This window comes from Artemia sp. Qi Xiang Cuo, chromosome 3 (assembly GCF_049724085.1).
Source record: "Artemia sp. Qi Xiang Cuo chromosome 3, ASM4972408v1, whole genome shotgun sequence".
NCBI lineage: Eukaryota > Metazoa > Arthropoda > Branchiopoda > Anostraca > Artemiidae > Artemia > Artemia sp. Qi Xiang Cuo.
In genome coordinates this window covers 78,779,375-78,799,021 of record NC_142796.1, presented here as the reverse complement: position 1 = coordinate 78,799,021, position 19,647 = coordinate 78,779,375, and the positions used below count along the sequence as shown (strand labels likewise).

Genomic DNA, 19,647 nt, shown 5'->3' with positions numbered 1-19,647 from the left:
CGAAAAGCCCCCAAATAGCCCAAGACTTCTCTTGACCAATACATAAATTGAATTAATTGTTAGCAAATCTACAGATTTATTAATAGTTTGTTAGGACACTTAACTACTGGTTCCTTAAAGTACCAAGCACAGGGAAAATGAAATCTGGACATTTGAACCACATATATCTTAAGAACCACATATTACGCTAAAAACATGTGGAGCAAAACAGCTCAATAGTCTTAGCTTTCCACAGAAGATGCAGCTGTATTTGGGAATGAACAGATTGTTGATATTTGAATTTTTACGCACGAAACGCGTTTTCAAATTAGTTAATTAGTTATTAGCTTAATTAGTTTTGCCTATTCATTTTTACGGTCCAGCATGGGAACCCTGACCTAACATAGGCCTGGGGACAAAAAAGTTTTTATTGTTAAGCCCTTTGAAGAGAGAGAATTTATTTAGCAAACAAAAAACAATACAAAAAGAAAAATTTGCCAATAAGCCTTAAGGCTGGTGCGGCCTTTCTCCCAACCACGAAACAAGTGACTCATCAATGGATTCCCCTAAACAAAAAGAAAAAAAAAGGCCAAAAAGAAATCACCACTTGAGACCCTCTTTTATACTAATCTAATATAACAACACTATTACATATTACTTCCCTACTCTATCTATTAAAAAAAAAGAAAAAAGAAAAGAAAATTCATAAATCCTAAAGCAAAAAACAATGGCCTCTAAGCAACCGACGAGAAGTCGGCCTATCATTCTCTTGAATTATATCATAAGGAAGAGACTCCCATATAGAAGGAAGAACAAGGGGAATTGAAAATGCAGACGTTTTAGACCTTTAACCGGTTTTCTAATTAATGACTAATTCTTTGTTTCATATTCAGGCTTATCTCTCTCAAACACGCCAATCAAACCTTCATGTGCATTTCTATGCAATATACCAAACATAAAAAGAGCCTTATAAAAATTAAAAAGACCTGAAACTCGTAAATATTAATTTCTTTTAACTCTCTCTTACTGATATCCGATTATCACAACTAAACCTGAATCGCCAAATTTTAAAGAGCAGGTAATGACTTTAAATGCGTCCCACCGGCCCCACCGAACACCGAAGACGGCCCCACCGAACACCGAAGACGGCCCCACCGAACAAAAATAAATCATATAAGGGTGGACAACAGAAAAATATATCAATCTAAGTATATTAACTGGGAGAAATATTTCATCTTTCTCAGAATCCCTACATTCCGAGCAATTTTATATGATATACATTGTATGTATTTTCAGAAGCTAAGAGTTTAAAACATATTTTTTAGTCGCCTTTGTCGCCTTACTACATCACGTTTGCAGCAGTAGTTTAAAAAAGTAAAGATCGAGTTTTTTTCCTTAGTAACCAAAAACTTAAGTGCTCAGAAAAAAACTGTTTAGTGTGGAAATACTGTCAATTACCACTGAATCAAAAGTGCTAACTATCACTCAGATTCAGCAATGTAATTTATTAGCAATTGGTAATCATGGCAGCAAAATTTAGAAATTTCGAAAAATAGCCAGAATTTATACGACATGCAGTTGAAAAGGCAGAACGAATGCTCTCATTTATTTCTATTTGTCTTATTACGAAATAGTTTAGTTTAATATATTTTACGGAACTATTTTTTTCTAACTTGTATTGCTATAATAAAATACGAATTTTATTTTTAAGTTATGAACTTAAAGGAGACACTAGCCGTCTTCAAGAAGAATTATTGGGCATCATTCAGACAATAAAAAGTGTTATTGTCAGTAATAAAAGTACTATAATAAAAACTTGAGTCTTTAAATAACACATTCGGAAGACGGCTAGTACAATAAAAATTAGAGAAAAGAGATGACCATATTAATAGATTATATGATATGTCTGTGCAGAGATGATTTCAAAAAAAAAAAAGTTTTTATGATGGAAGGAAGAGTTAAGTTGAACCAAAAAACGAATAACAGCTTTTGCCTATGCCTTTATAATACACGTCGATAAAATTATTTCAAACAAGCCGACTCATTATATTTCTCTACATTTGTAGAATTTTCAATAACTAGAGCTTAGCCGAAAACGTAAAGCAATTTAAATTTTTTTAAGAGTGGAAACACAACCACTTTATAAAATTAATTTCAGCAGAAACATGAATTACTATGGGATGTTTTATATGATTTGAAGCCATCAAAATTGGTACGACTTGTGGATTATGGTTCTATAGGCATGTCTAAAGTAAAGTCGTCTTGATAGCGTTAGGATTATAGAATAACCCAAGAAACTTCACAATTTTCCTGTAATTGTAGAGTTCTGAAAAAACTAGTATTTTACTGAAAACACAAAAACTGACACACAAAAAACAGGATGTTCTTTGAACACTAGAAAATTCCTCAAGTAGCATGTAGAAAATAAAAGAATAATTTCTAAAGCTCTCAAAAGCCTCTCACCAACCATGATATCGACAACTTCTAGAGTACGATTTAAATTCTTTAAAAAACTCATGCAAGCCCTGTTTCAGTAAAGCGGTAGTTTTTCAAATTTTGAGAGCCTTACATATTCATCTTGTACTTTCTTCAGGCTGGGCTACTTGAGAACTTTTCTGCTTCAAAGAGACCATGCTGTTTTTGATGTGTTGGTATTGTGTTTCCAGTAAAACCTTAAATTTTATAATTTACAACTATAGGAAAATACCACGAATCAGTTTATTTGGGCTAGTTTCGGAGATAAATGTTGCATTAACTGCCAAGCAATAACTTTTGTTCGTTTTAAGATTCAATTTCGCTCTTTACTTCCTTCACAATAACTTTGACTTTAACGACTTATTTTTGTTCATTTTTTTAAGTCCAGTAAACCTTACAAAAAAATCTTTGTCGAACTTAGGTGATGCAACTATAAGTAACTGAATATAATCTAGGGAAGTCAGCCAGTTATCGCCTCGGCCAACATGTGCAACTCTGGAAAAGGCCAAGTCAAATCTCCCTGTGTAATGCATCACAACAAAGATTCCGGTAACAATTTGAATGATGAGGCAGATACCTAATAGGGATCCAAAGTCTGATCAGATAAAAAATGTTGAGCTTAAATGTTGAGATATGGAAACCATTTTTCAGATTTTCCCACAAAATCTAAAAAAAAAAGTTTATTATTAATATCATCTATCATTTCGCTGTCTTAGTTTATTTCAGTTACTTCTTTCTATGAAAAAGATGGAGTGACAATAGTGGATGGTAATCGCGAGGCTTTTTTACAAGAACTTCGATACTGTATATTAGTTTTTCTTCTTATGAAATTCATAGTAATCATTTGTAGAGTTAAGCATTACACTCGCGGTTGTAGAAATACTTTTTTCCCGAAAATGGGAATGACATTGGTTTAAATGCCATAATTGAACACAATTTTCCAATAAAGCCACATTTGTGCACCTAATAATTAGTAGGATAATTTCTTCCTCAAATAGACTCATATGACCCACAGGGAAATGGACCCCTAAAATTCCCACCTCTCAGGGATTGATTCTCAAACCCCAGGAGGATATGTATTTTGATTATCCCGTCAAAAAAGTGATCTGTATATATGTGGTTTAAAATAGTTGCGGCAATTATGTTACAAATTGCTTACAAATTATGTTACAATTAGGTCCACTATTATGTTTAAAATAGTGTAGGGAGTTATGTTACATTATATAAGAACATTCAGCGTTGAATCTTCAGCAAATTTAGATACATGGCATTTTAGATATGTACTATTTAGATATATACTTAAGCATTTTACTTTAATTAGCTACATACTTCGGCATTTTAGATATATACTACACAATCGAAGCCATAAATCATAAAGTATGAACCTCCAAAATGACATATTTAAGGGTTGCTAGTGGTGCAGTTGGGTCATAAATCCCCAATTTTAAGAACGAAATCTTGTCTTGTTTCCCCAAAAGTTCCCTGGATTCTTGAGACTTGTTCCGGGATAAAAAAAAATGGTACTGGAATTATTTCTGATTTTCTACGATATAATTAGGACCTTATAGGGATAAAATAGTTGCGTTTCGATACGGAATGGCAGAAAAAGCCCTTCGATAAAACAATATTTCTTGTGTTCCTTGGAAATGAAAATAAATGTAAAAAAAAAATATTTTTTTTACACTAAATGTAAAAAAAAAAAATCCAATAAGCTCTCTCCAGACTTTTTGTGACCAACGCGTTGATACGATCTCCAAACCAACAAAAGTAGGACAATGAAGGAAAACGAGTAAAACCTCGTGAAAAAAAAAAAAAAAAAATGATCATATGTCGCCGAGAAACCAACACTCAATCGTTCTCAGCGCAGGAAGAAGCAAAAACAGAAGAGGCTCTTTCTCAGGCAACCTTTCACAGTTCTACTCCTTTACTAATTTTCAATTAATCATGAGAAACAACATAATGTTTTGAACGACCAGGGATGATAAAACAACCACTTTATTTTTCTTCCTCTTCTTCTTTTAAAGCAAAATAGAAGGGGCCATTGTCCCTTTCTCTTCAACAGCGTCCCCCTAGGGGAGCAACCATGAAAAAGCAGAAAAAATTCTTGTAGAATATACTTTAGAGCTCCAAATTAACCCTATTCAAAGATATAGTATTTTAAGTCAGTTTCTTTTGTCGATTTTCTCATGAGGATAAATTGATTGCTTTCAAAGATGAAAAAGCTTTTTAATCCTGCTCCCAAGCGAGATGAACCGACCTGTCGTGTAATATTATAGCTGAAAAGATACGTCAAACTTTGATTTAAGTTTCCATGCTCCTAATAAAAAAGACTTCATTTTCTCCATGGAGGAAGATATTTTCTCTCTACTTAGCTTACAATCACCTTTTTATTGATAATCAAGTAAAAAAGCGTATCCCAAAAAAAGTTTTTAATGAAAACTACAAAGCCATATTGAAAGCTAAAATAAGCGGAAATAAAGTTATAGGGCAATATAAACTTAAAAATAACATAAATTACAACGAAAAATCATACCAAACACAAAGATAACAGATGCTGCTTCGAAAGTATCCTAAAACAAACGGAAATTAAAATAAAAAACCAACTCAAACTTAAAACGAAGAGAAATTACCCAATAAAGGAGTAGGACAACCGCCTCCGTAAACTCTCTAAAGCTCCAAGCGTCGACTAAAAATGACTTGTATTTTGAGCAGCGTTTTTTTTGTGTTTCTTTTTATTTTATTTTTTTATTTGTCACAGCGTCAACAACAAAACGATATCACAAGACTAATCGAAGTTTAAACAAGAGGTGCCGTAAATAACAGCGGGACTACCACCTTCTCAAACTTCTCAAGGCTTGAGTGTCCTTAGCGCTTTACTGATACTATGTATATTTTGAACCATGTGCTTTTTATCTGTCAAAACATCAACAAGAACAGAAGCAAAATCATGATGATAATCAGAATTACAAGAAAGAAAAAAAATATTCCTTAGAATAACTACATTTGAGACAGACAAATCAGTTTTGTTAAATTAAATATTTGTCAAAACTTATCGTTTTGAACAGCCTTTTAAAAATGATGCGTGAATAAGATTTAAAATGAACATTGGTAATTTTTGAAGCAATTAGTTTAGATTTAAGTACGGATAAAAATTTACTGCATATCAGATTAGTGAAACTAGATTGATTCTTTAAAGCATAATGATATTAATTCCTGGAATTCTGAGAAATTTTGATTTTTCAACATTATGATAATGAAAGAGACTAATTTAAATATATTTTGTTTTCATTAAAACGAAAATATTACCCTGGCCTCTCGAGGGCTTAGGGGGGATGTAGCCCATACTCTTATTTGTGGTAATGCGTGAGAGTCTTGCATCTGAGCCACGGAACACAACGAGAGCGAGTCATCTGACCAGACACATGGGCCCGTCAGTTTGGAATTCGTTCCCAGATTCCGTTCGTCAAGCTGAAAGTGTGCCACAACTTAAAACTCGTATTAAAAATCCTTTCTTTTCAGGAATTTGGTAGCGTTAAAGGTTCGAGAGAGTGTTTTTATTTATCATTATTTCAATTATTATTCTTCTTATCCCCTTTTTTTTCATTTGAATTGGTAAGATGAATTGGCATGCATGATATCCAACCAGTCGCTTTTTCAAGCATCTTTTTGCTTTAGTGCGGCTTGTTGTGATACTGAGTTGTTTTTGTATTAATAAAAATGTCTGAACCTGAACCTGTTAATTTACTGCACTTTCAGACTAATAAAAAATATTTTTTGTTAAGGCTCAAATGTTACTAATTCCTGGGTGTCCACACAATTACTGATTATTCCATGTTAGCTCAGGGAGCGCAGTTGCACTACCTAAGTAAAGAGTGATGTTGCTAACATGTATTTTTTTTCTCCAGGCCTCTGTGTTGTCGCCCTCTTTTTGCATTTTTGTGCTGCTGTTGTGTTTTTTTCTCCAACGAAGTTCGATTGGATATTGAAAATTCTAGTACCATTTTTAAGAATTAAAAGCTACTGGAAGGGAACCAGCCCCCTCCCGGGCCTCTTTTCCTTGTCCCCTTAACCCCAAAGACATTGCTGTTGTCAATGTTCCGAAAAATAAAAACTTCACTGTTCAAAAATACAAACAGTGTTCGATGAATTCCAGATAACATACAAGCCGTTTAGAGGTTTTGAGGGGGAGAAAAGTGGACAGGCAGCCATAATCTTGTTTTAAACCGTGATTAGCCTTGAGATTTTTTTGGTGTGTTATTGTTGATGCTGTGACAATTAAAAACATACTGCTAAAATGAAAACCGTTTTCAGTAAAGCGCAAAAGAAACTCTTGCTTTTAGAAGCTAAGGAAATGATAACCCTAATCCTGTTTGTATTAGTTCTGTTCTTTTTCAGTTTAACTTGATTGTTCACTGTAATTTTTGTTCTGTAATTGTGTTTAATTTATTTATTGATAGCAATTTTAATTCGTCTGAAGCTTGAATTATTATATGAATTATTATATGACTTAATGTATGAATCTGCTCGTCTTTGGTTTAGAATAGGTCTTTACATTTCTATAAAAACTTCCATCTTGGAAAAAGTTTCCTTAATTAATATTAAAAAAGAAACATTGTTCAAACTACATTTTGTTTTTTGGGACGCCCAAATTGTCTTCTACCTTTAGACGGTTGAAAGGGGTCAATTTTATTCTTAGTTGTACTGATTTGTGTTCGTTCTAAGTTTAATCTGATTTCTTTCAATTTCTGTTCGTTTTAAGTTTTAACTATTATATGAATTTGTTTCTCCTCAATTAAGGTTTTAATATGGCTCTTCACGTTTGTTTTACCTTTTTCTTTGGAAAGCCTTTAAATATCAATTTATTTTTATTTTTTAATTGACATAGTTTTATTATTGGTTGATTGTAGGAATAGTCGAAATGTTTTCTTCAGTTTTTCTGCTAAATAGCTAAAATGTTGGACTGTAATTTCAATTTACGGTAAAATTTGTATATTCAGTCAAAACGTTTGATCAGTCGCAGTTTTGTGCATTCATTTTTACAAACATTCTTACCATAAAATAGGTTGGATAAAAATGGAAATTACACACAAGTGGATTGAAGATCACCTTAGTTTTTTATTTTCTATGGGGCTGAATCCATCCTTACCCCATTTTTGAACTCACCAAGCTCTCCTTAGCCCAGTCTACTTATCTCTGAAAGTTCCATGTCAATTGAAGATAAAAAAAAACAATAACAATAATAATGTTTAGCTCATCTTGGGGTGTTACAACCCCCCCCCCCCCCCAAGGAAAATATCTCCTCTCAGGTGCGTTTCGCCAAGTAAGTTGTAAGCCAATCGGATACAAAAAAGGAAAAAAACAATGGGCCTGTTTTGGCAGAATTAAACAGATATTGTCGTCATTGAGATCCTTGCATCCTTGTATAATCCCTTATAAATTGAAGCAAATCAGGAAAAAATTTAATTTTTGGTACACTTTTATGGGTCACACGTAAATAAAAACAAAATTCAAAATACTTTGTCTCCATTAAGGTCTACCAGGCCCTGTCTACATTCTCTGTAACCTTTAAGCCTATCAGATACAATTAACAAATTTTAGACTCATTTTTGGGAGGCCACGAATCATGATTAGCTTCAAATTTTTGTCCTTATAAATATGTTCACTTTCTTTGAATAGGATTATATCTCAAGTACTTACTGAAATGCTTCCTTTTAGCAGTTCAGACTTGGGAGACGGAGTGAAGAATAAGTTCCGTTTTTTAAGAATTGTTAAATTCATATTACGCAAAGCAAACCCAATCAAAACTAATTTAAAGCATATTTCAAGAAGTTACATTAGACAATACATGTGATATACTGTGTCGGTTGGTAGATTATAGCAGAGAAACAGAATAATGTTGCCTTTATTTTTTGACGCTATAAGTCAATACAACCAAATTTATTCAAAATTTTTTATCAACATTAAGGTTCTCTTTAGCCCTGTTTAAAGTTTTTTGGTTGTTTTTAAAGGGAATTTTACCTTTCCTTTCAATTCTTTCTTGTGCATTGGGATCCTGTTGGCCCAACGAAATAAGGAGCCATGTTCTGAGCTAATAAAATAAGTTTTCGCTCTTTTCAGGCTCCATTTTTGGGAAGACTGTCCACGAACTAATTTCTTTATACATTAGGCTACTCTTGGCCCTGGGGACTTGTAGCTTTAAGCTTCAAACTGATCAGGGACACCTAGATTTTTCCCCTATTTACTGACCTAAAAACATCCTCCCCCTTTAAACCAAATCTGCAGTCCCTACAGCCAAGGTTACAATTCTTGAAAGTTTAATGCCGATAGAAAAAATGCCGCATTTGCATGCAAACAAGCTCATTTTCTTTTTTCTTTTGCCAGTTTGGATCACCGTGAACCATGGACTTTCAGAAATAAGTGTCAAATCAGCAAAGAAAAAAATTCTAGTCCCAATTTTGGGGGCCCGTCCCCAAACCTAAATTATTTTTTATGCATCAGGGTTTGTCCCTTCGTCCACGGTTTTATGAGGGTAAGTTTTCACCCATTCAGAGAAAGAACTTTGCCCTTTTTCTGGGGAGCTAACTGTTTTTTCTCTCTTTTTCTCGTAAATTGGGGTTCCTTTAACCCAAGGACTTAAGCCAATAGGTTTTGAGCCGATCTGAAACAAAGAGTTTTTCGTCTTTTTGGGCCCTATTTTCAGGAACTGTACCCCCAAACTAACATTTTTCCATATTAATCTAACCTAGGCCCAGTGGCTTGTGGCTGTCAGTTTCAAACCGATCAGGGATAGATACTTCATTCGTCCCTTTCTGGGCCCCCTAGCATCCTTCTTCTTCCCAACAAATGTTTCGTCCCTTGGCCTGGTAACGAATCTTGAAAGTATCTAATCAATGTGGGAAAAACTTTTTGAACCTTTCTTGGGAAGCCTATTTGGGATGGGCCATACCCTAAAAAAAATCAAAAAAAAATCTATATTTTGGTTATATTTTGAAAGGGAGGGGCTCAAGCCTCCAAACTGATTTATTTGTGCGTCGAAACTCCCTTGGTTCAATGACCTACACCGGTAAGTTTCAAACTGGTCAGCAACAAAAGCTTGTTTATCAATTTCCAGGCCCCTAACACCCTCTTCCTCTCAGAAAAAGTCCGTTCCTCTTGGCCCAGAAGACGATCCCTGAAAGTTTTGAGTGAAAGGGACATCCAAGATCAAACATGCCCCCCACCCTTTCCATAATAAAAACAATTTTTAAGTAATTGGAAACTTGCATAATTGACGGAGTTAGCCCCAAAGGCTGTGGCGGTCATGTTATTCCTGGAGGCATATTTATTGGATCTTCCGACTATTCTGAGAAAAATTACCCTCTGGAAATTTTTATAGATGTCTCGAGGGGTTACAAGGGACCAGATAGCAGAAAAAGGCACGACAGGCTGGTTGCCCTTCAATGACTTTCGCTTCTCAAACAGGAGACTAAATTCTTCAATCTCCGATCGAGGAAGCCCCCTCCCAAGGTTCTATGACCACCCCTAAAGTACGAATCCGGGAAAAAGACAAGACACAGGCGACAGAAAGCTATCATAATCAGCAGTACATTGGGCATTTTTGAAGAATCAGAAACAACAAAAAGTGTCGAGGGAGCAACATTTCGCGTTATCTTCTTTTATGCTAGCGTTTTTCGTCGATTGCAAGAAGGTATGAAGGGTCTAACCATTCCACTTTTTTAAAGAAACTGTTGACCTGAAGCTGGGTTAATAAATACGACATTATATCTTAGAAAGTTGCGCATAGTGCTTGCACATGGCCAAAAACAGATGGGTTTATTTTGTTCTTGGGCTAGAGTCTAACGTTTGTCAGCTGAAATGAGAGTATAATAGTCTATAATCAGAGAGGACTATCTGAGGTTCTTCCGTCAAGCTTTAGTTTCTTCGAGCCTTGTGTGGTCAGAAAAGCGCTTCTAGTTAATATTGTTAACCATTACTATTCGGAATTTTGGGTTTGTCATTTCATCTTCTGCGCTTAGGACTGGCGCAGAACAATAGCATTACACAAAACTACAAAGGATGTATTTTAACCTCCCAAGCTTTAATATTTATCTCTTGTTCTCAAGAAACTGGAGCTTATTGTTCGCTCCCCTTTCTTAGTAGTAATATTAAAATTTTGACCCATATCAAGGAAATCATCCTTTGAGTCGAGATAGACATTTTTTTTTTTTAAGAAGTGAAATCAAAGTATGTGTCTGCGACAAACAATTTTATAAGAAACATGAAAATAAACCAAGTATCAGAAGATAAAAAAAAAAAAACCATTGACAATGGTATTTATGAAAACACAACTTAAAACTTTTCACAGTGACACTTAGCGGTTGCAATGACTAAATATCAACGATAACTATCGTTGATGTTGAGGAACAAAGTCAAATAACTGCTTAGAATAAGGCTTTGTTAAAGAAGACATTTAATAGCCAAAACTAGATTAATACAAATACGACCAAACAACATTTTCACCAAACACACTCTTGGGGATTAGCAGTGATTTTCTGTCTCTACAAGTTGACAGGCCTGCTTTTGCAAGGTCTGGACATTTTGCCACAAAAAAAAATGTTTGTTTACATATATTACATAATTAGTCACTTAGGTATTTTAGCGGGTATAAATGCTTAATTCCTGAAAGGCAGCTTTTTAAGAGTTCTTAGAACAGTGTTTTTTCTATAAAATTTACAGAAGAATCGTTAAAAATACCGAAAAAACGATAATACTAGAGTAAATGGGCCCTCTCCGTATGACTTCTGATTTCAATATACACAAAACTACAAAGGGTGTATTTTAACCTCTGGTCGGTAATTTTAAAAGAGAAAAGGTACTTCCCTTCTCTCTAGCCTATACCATATCATAATTAGTTACTTCTTACCTAAAATAACTTCAGCCGCATAAAATCGCATATCAAATTCAGTAAAGACGCCATGTTGTGACAAGTGATAATGGAGGTCACCCCCATTCATGAGATCCAAAATAAAGCAGAGTTTGTCCGCTGTATGGAAGGCGTATGTCATACAAACGATAAATGGACAATCCGCCTTGAAAGAAAAATTTGTGAATTAAAACTCCAAAAAGGTACCTTTTAACCGTTACTTGAGAAAGTGACTGTTGTTTAAGATTTTTCTTGTTATTTTGTCCCATCGACTTTTACCCACTTTTTATTCTTCTTTTGTACAGAGGACGGCTGAGCGAAGGACTCGACCGAAGTAATTGCATTTTTCTTCGTTTTTCACTGGCTGTGAAATACACCATTTTCTTCGTTGTCTTCGTTGTCACGTTTTTTATCCAGGTCAACAATGCAGCATATTTGCAATATCTCGGAAACTGCTTGGAGGATCGAGTTGAAACTTCATGAGAAACTATAAAATATAGACATTCTTGCGGTGCATCGAGTGCATCGAGTCCAATCCCTTTTTTGTTTAATTTCTGTAAAAGTTTTCGCGTTTCTGTAAAAGTTTGAAAATACCATATATACCATTCCATTTTGGGCACGACCATTGATAAACTAAAAAAGTATGACAAATTGCATCTCTTTAGTTAGATAATTTCCCTCTAATAATAAATGGTTGTCCTTACAGTAATAAGTTCATTATAAGCCAAACAAAACCATTTAACACAGTATTAAAATAAAACTCATCACAAAATGATAACACACTATATATCTCCCCCCCCCTCCTAAATAAAAACTTAAATAACAATCCTTTCTTCAGCCCTTCATAAAAATATTTACAAACCTAAACGATTTTTCTTTTTCTACATTCATCTGCAGGGATCCCGGGAACTCGAGGGCATCATCCTTCAAAAAATTGTCAAACAGTTCGTGGAAACGAACTGTAAGTAAGGAGCGACCCGGCTCAATGGTAACCGAAACTCTAGAAAACGGGTTTTTGATACCAATTGATACATCAAAAGAATCAGATTTCAATGCTGATTTCAAAAGTATAACTTTCATCAAGTTTAGTCCTACACATCAAAAGTTACGCGCCTGAGAAACTTTGGCTGATTTTAAAAAAATGTAGAAAAGACCCCATAAAGTAATAGAAACTTAGTTAAAATCACACCATCATATTTCACGTATCAGAGAACCCTACTGTAGAGGTTTCAAGCTCCTATCTACAAAAATGCGGAATTTCGCTTTTTTTGCCAGAAGAAAGAACACGAATACGTGGTTATTTGTTTGTTTGTTTTTTTTCTCCTAAGGTTGATCGTATCGACCAATTGGTCTTAGAATATCGTGGGGGGGCTCGTCGGAACTGAAATTGAAATTTCTAGTGTCCTTTTTAAGTGACCAAAAAAAATGGAGGGCAACTAGGCCCCCTCCCACGCTTATTTTTTCCCAGTCACCCGATCAAAATTTTGAGATAGCCATTTTGTTCAGCATGGTCGAAAATATGATAAATATGTCTTTTAGGATGACTTAATCCCCCGAAGTCCCCAGGGGAGGGCTAAAAGTTATGAACTTTACCCAATGTTAACATATAGTATTGGTTATTGGGAAGTATACAGAAGTTTTAAGGAGGTTTTTTTTCTGGTAGTGGGAGGGAAGGGGGGGTTAGGGTGTATTTGGGATGATATGTTCATGAAGGAAGTTGTCATTGGGGAAGGAAAATTGCCATGAAGGGGGCGCCGGACTTGCCAGTATTATTTATTGGTTATTGGGAAGTATACAGACATTTTCAGGAAGGATTCTTTTTTCTGGAGGGGGGGGCTAGAGGAGGGGGTTACTCTGGAGAATCTTTCCGTGGAGGATTTTTCTTTGGGGTAAGGGACATTTCTATGAAGGGGGCGCCGGATTTCCAAGCATTATTTAAAAAATGATCAGAAATTAAATAAAAAAAAACAAGTTTTTTCAACTGAAAGTAATAAGGAACATTAGAACTTAAAACGAACAGAAATTATAACATATGTGAGGGGGTTCTCCCCCAAGTCAATACCTCGCTCTTTACGCTACAGTTTTTTTTAGTGCTTTCAAAAGAGCTATCTATTCTAATTAAAAGGCCTTTGTGATTCAGGGGTTTGTGAATTAAAATTTTTTTTTAACTTTTAACGTAAAGAGCGTGGTACTGACTAAGGGGAGAACCCCCTCATATACTTAATAACATATACGTAATAAAAAAAAATAAAAAAAAACAAGCGATACGGCTCAAAAGTAATCGAAACTTTTAAAAACGGAATTTTGATGCCAATAAATGAATCAAAAGAATGTGATTATAATGTTGATCAAAAATATATAAATTTTATCAAGTTTAGTATTACTCATCAAGGGCTACCAGCCTGAGAAACTTTGCCCGATTTTTTAAAGAGGGGGCAAACATCCCCTACAATTGAATAAATATTAATTAAAATAACAACGTCAGATTCAGCGTATCAGAAAACCCTATTACACAGGTTTCAAGCTCATATCTGCAAAAATCTGCAACTTTGTATTTTTTGCCAGAAGAAAAATATACTAATATAGAAGTTAGTTACGTAAGTTAATTTGTAAAGACATCCATTTAGCAAAAGAAAAGTAAAATTTTTATGCAAATTTTGTTTACTTATTCAGTGACGGGTAGCCAAAATAAAAGCTGCATCAACTAAAAAACGATCAGAAATTAAATGAAAAAAACAAGTTTTTTAAACTGAAAGTAAGGAGCGACATGAAAACTTAAAACGAACAAAAATTATTCCGTATATAAAAGGGGCTGTCCCATCCTCAACGTCTCGCTCTTTACGCTAAAGTTTGACTCTGTCTCACAACTTAATTTCTTAAACAATAAAAAACTTTAGCGTAAAGAGCGAGGCGTTGAGGAGGGGACAGCCCCTTTCATATACGGAATAATTTCTGTTCGTTTTAAGTTTTAATGTCGCTCTTTACTTTCAGTTTAAAAAACTTTATTTTTTTTATTTAATCTCTTAAAAGAGAAAGCTTCGGGCACTCTACAAGAACGTAAACCAGCACTAAATTCTCAAACTTTTGTTTCGCGAGCCTAGCTGGTTTTGATATTATGAGTATTACAAGAGAATATAGGGCAACGAGAAAAACGAGGTAATTTACAGCCAGGAAAAAAAAAATTAAAAAGCAAATATTTTGGTCGAGACCTTCTGGTGTCAGGAGGTAAACGCAATGTGGACTGTAATATCAAACTTTCATCTGAAAATTTATTTTGTAAAAGGCTTTATTTGTGTGTGTATCTCTTTCTAGTTTTGAAGCACTGAAATTTTCGTTGCTTCGTTCTTTGCTTTTTTAGTTTCCTGTTTTCACTTTTTCATTTGTTGTGTTGTTTAGCCAATATGGTCTATGAACTTATTTACGATATTATCCGTTTAGATTAGACTGGCCGAAGTTATCATATAACAACTATCAAAAAGTTTAGAATCTTAGCATCTCCAGTAGTTTCAAACTTTCCAAGTATTCCTTGCTCATTGATGTGTATGACAAATAAGATCCCGTTTTGAGTCTCAGCTCGTTTCTCAACTTTATTAAATCTTTTCTGGATCGAGTTTGTCTATACACTAGCAATGCAATAGATTGTTTTCATCATGAATAAGCTCCATTGTGAAAAGAAGAATATATAGAAACATGTCGAAGTCCTCAAAATGGAATCCCAGCAAATCAAATTTACAAAAGATGCTTAAAACTATGCACGCCGAAATAATTAAAAAATTCGTTTAAAATTGCGTTCCAGAAGTCAGTAGTACTAGTATTTAGGGGAAAGGGGGATTTTGATTCTGAGGTTCGTTTTCATTTGGAGGAATGATTTTAGAGACTAAAGAAAATTTTGTTTATTTGGGTGTTAAGTATAGTGCATTAAGGGAGATGTCTAGTCATGCATAAGATTGTCATTTAAAGGGTAATAGGCTAATAGATAAGCTTTTGAGAATTAATTTAGGTCAGCTAGCAGGCAGGAGGATCCAGAAAAGAGTTTTTCACACAAAAGTAGCTTCTAGTCTACATTGGGGCTCTGATGTGTGGGGTTTTGCTAAAGCAGCTAAGCTAAAAGTAGTTCAGCTAAGATATTTTAAGAGAATTTTAGGGTTGAAGAGGGTTCATTTAGTTCAGTGATACTGAAAGGAGTCTTGGGGCTTTTCACTTTAAGGAGTGTTAGATTGGTTAAAATGGTAAAGTTTAGGGAGAAAAATATTAGATTACCTATATCTTAGCTTGTTAAATAGTTTATTTGGTGAGTTTGAAGGACGGTAGACGTGATTCGTGGCCAAATCAGGTCAAGAAAATACTGGACCTTTTTGGCCTTTGGCGGCTGGCCCCTATTTTTGCCCTATGTGTGGATGTGTGAATGAGAATTTATTTCGTTTTGTATCCGAGTGTAAAGAGCTATCTGAGTTGCGGAATGAATGTTTTGGAATAGTGTTTGGGAGTGAATGCTGGTTGATTGAGCGGATGGCTGAGAGGAATGCATGTGCTATTAAACAGTTGTGTAAGTTTCTTCGTTTAGGGATTAAACATAGAGAAGCAAGTTTGAAGGGATAGCTTGTTACGATTTGTAGGATTTGAGTTTCATCATGATTGGTGTTTGTTTGGTTAAAATGTTGAACCTTGGTGTGTTTCTTTTTTTGTCTTTTTGTTGTTCTTTTTTCTTTTTCTTTTTTTGATTTATATTATCTAAAGTTGCATTTTGTTCTTGAGCTTTGTTTGTAGATATGGCCCGCAGGCTTTTTGCAATAAATCTTATCTTATCTAACAATACTTATTTTACACTAATTTAATAACAACTATAAGTTTATTTAGGTTTGCATGTGCTTTTTTTTTCTCACCAATGGTTTATAAGCCGTTGACAGAGAAAGTTTCCAGAAACTAGTTCTAAAATTAACTTCCACATTTTCATAAAACTTTCCAGAAAAAGCTCTAGAGCTAACATATTTTTTTTTTTTTTGAAGATTTTTCTTCCATAAAAGCAAATACTATATTCAATTAAACATTCAGCATCAACAAAACCTTTCCTTGAGGATTGCCTCGAAATTGTCTATTTCCAAATAAATGTAAAATCTGCCTCTAGAAACAAAAGCAAAGGGAAAATATCTTAAGTAAGAGGTCAAAACTTGAAACTTATAGATTTCCCCATAATAGGAAGGGGATTTCAGCTTTTCGTAAGGTTGAACTGCGCAAGAAGGCCAGGAGCCTTCTTGTCTTTCCAGGTTGAAGTATGAGCAATATGAAACAGGCTTTACCAGCAAGAAATTCGGACGACGTGTCGCTGGATAGACTTTAGGAGAGACATAAAAATATTTCACCTATTTTTTGACGCCACGAATCGATCCAACATAATTTTTCGAGAATATTTATCTTCATATAGGTTCTCTTGGTCCACTCTATATAACCTTATAGCCAATCTGGAAGTACCTATCTTTTGGATTCTAAATCTGCGTTCAGAAAAAAACTTTGAGCCGTTTTTTGGCCCAAATCGGTTCAACGCTTTACTTTATTTTTTTTCATAAATTATCCCTTTACCCATGAATTTACAGAATTAACTTTCAAAATGATCAGGGGCGACAAGTGCTCCGGTTCATTTCTGCGCCCTCTAACACCCTCTTCCCTTCCAACCAAAATGCATGGTCTCCTTAGCACAACAGCGATCTTTGAAAGGTTCAAAGCAATCGAAAAAAGTTGTTGGCGCTTTTTAGGCCCTATTTAGAAGGGGGAGGGACCATGCCTCCATACTAAAATTTTTCTTGTACATTGGGGTCCACTTGATACAGCAACGTGAAGCTTAAATTTCAATCTCTTCAGAAAAAAAAGTTTGATAGCCCTTTTTTGGGCCCATTTTTCAGGTGAACTAACATTTGTGTGCCTTTTTTTATGAAGTGTTTTTTTTTTTCTTTTGTGAATTTTGGAGGTAAATGTCAAACCAATCAAAATTATATTTTTTTTGTCCCATTTTTGGGGGATTTGTGTTCCCGACCTAAGTTATTTTGTACATTAGGGTCGTCAAGGTCCAAAAATTTTTTTGTGTAGGTGTCAGGCCATTCGTTTTTTTTTCGGCAGAGCCCTTTTTTTATGCATTGGAATCCTTTTAGCCTAACTACTGAAAGATAAAGCTTTTGAGCCAGTAAAAAAATACACTTGACAGGCTTCCTTTTTTGGTAGGACGTTGTCCCCAGACTATTTCTTGTCCCCTTAGCACTGTGACCTGCAACCCCATCTTTTAAACTGATCAGGGACAACAAGGTTTTTGGTCCATTTTCAGGCCCCCTAGAACCTTCCTACTCCCAAACAAAATTGTATAGTCCTCTTAGCCAGACAACGATCTGTCAAAGTTTCAAGGCAATCGAAAAAAATTGACACTTTTCGGGCCGCAATTTCGAGGGGGACCGTGACTCCGACCAAAAATTTGTCGTAAAAATAAGGCTCACTTGGCCAGGGACTAAAGGTGTTAAGTTTCAAGCCGTCCAGAAAAAAAAGTAACAAGTTTTTTGGGCTCCATTACCTCAAACTTTTTATTATTATTACTGTCATTATGTTCCTCATAGCCCAAGGAATTATGGCTGTAATTTTCAAACTAGTACTAATATTACTAGACTCACTGCAGCACCAATCCTCCTGCAGCACAACAACTTGACCAAAGCTTCAGTCTTTACCCCTCCCACTAAGTTCCAATTGCTTTTGAACCCTTCCTTATGAACTCTTTCCACTCCATCCAGGACAACCTGCTTTTCACTTTGGTCCGAGATGGACGTTCAAAAAGCCAAATCTCTGGCAATTTGTCATCATGTACCCATAAAACACGGTCAAAGAATCTTAACTTTTCTTTCATTAAAGCTCAACAAGGTTGGATCAAACTAAAATTTTCATACAGCTTATTGTTTGATACACGGTCAGTCAGACAAGCTCATAAGACTATCCTTAGATAATTCCTCAGGAAAATACTTAACATATCTTCCTCGCACTTTCAAAGCGCCCAAGTTTCAGAACGATGCTTGACCGCTGTCATAACCTTGGCTTCTAATGCTCTAATCTGAGTTAGCAGACTTATCTTCATATTCTTCCAAACTTTATTCAATTATGGAAAAACACCCTTCGCTGTGGTTGTTCTACTTTTTACATCTTCACTGCAACCACCAGTTTTGCTAATAATACTGCCAAGGTAAGTAATGCTATCCACATGAAATCATCAATCTACACTCACATAATCTGTATAATCTTGGTCTTGGGGAGTTTTATCTAGCTATGTTGTACATAGCTTTGGTGTAATTATAGCCTACGGTATACAATGCAAGGACCGGACCTTCACAAAAGTTTTTCTATGAGCTGAATTAAATAACTGTTCATAATCTATAAAACTGAGGACAAGAGGGGAATCAATAAGAAACTTCAATTTCAAATTAATTGAGCCCCCTACCGAGTTTATAAGGCCGCCCCTTCCATGTAAAGTGGGCGGGAAGAAGGATTAAATACTACGTTAAAGGTAAATTGTTTTTTACTACAGTCAAAGCTAGAGTTTTGCTTTTCATTAGCGGCACTACCAATATCAACGATGCGCTTCGAATTAGAAGTAAAGGATTTCTAAGAAATTGAAATTGTCGAAGTAATTAAAAGATGCCTTTACTTGTGCATGAATTTTATTCACCTGAATCTTTCCGACAAGTTTTTCCATCAATTAGTTATCTGATGAAAAAAGTAAAGTTCGAAAGGTGGTGAAGAGTTACTTTCGTTATCTTAATTTAGGTAGCAGTATTGTATTAGCATTTTCTTTTTCAAAAGAAGGTTAATACAAATACTTCTAAAATGCTAACCTAGTACCCGAGTCAAAAGGAAGATCTTAAGCCGAACTGGCCAGCCATGACAAAAAAACTAAACAAAGAGAGAAAAAACGACAAACGAGACTGCGGACAGTACAGATAAAAAAACTAAAACAACGCGGATATTTCGCCTGTGTCCAAACTAGGCGTCTTCAACACAAGAGAAACAAAGATAAAAAACCAAACTAAAAACAAATAAAACCACCATCAATAAAAATACAATTGTCGCAACTGACCCACGAAGGAAAAAGAAGCTATTAGAGTTACTTCGATTAGAACATCAAAGCAACTGAGGTAAAAATGTGAAAATTGAAATTAAGTTAATTATTTTGTTGCAAAACAATCCTCTTGTTAGCTATTACTGAAGCAACTAAATTTCGTAACAGAACAATTGACTTAATTTCAATTTGTATATTTTTACCTCAG

General features: G+C 34.8%; 1 protein-coding gene across 1 annotated transcript in view; it reads right to left on the bottom strand.

Annotated features, from left to right (window-relative positions):
* Gprk1 (G protein-coupled receptor kinase 1) overlaps window positions 1–19,647 on the bottom strand; it is a 327,272-nt gene that overhangs the window by 79,607 nt on the left and 228,018 nt on the right. The window contains exon 10 of the mRNA XM_089086349.1: window positions 11,357–11,522. Coding sequence (XP_088942475.1) covers window positions 11,357–11,522 — 166 coding nt within the window. The remainder of the gene's footprint in view (window positions 1–11,356; window positions 11,523–19,647) is intronic.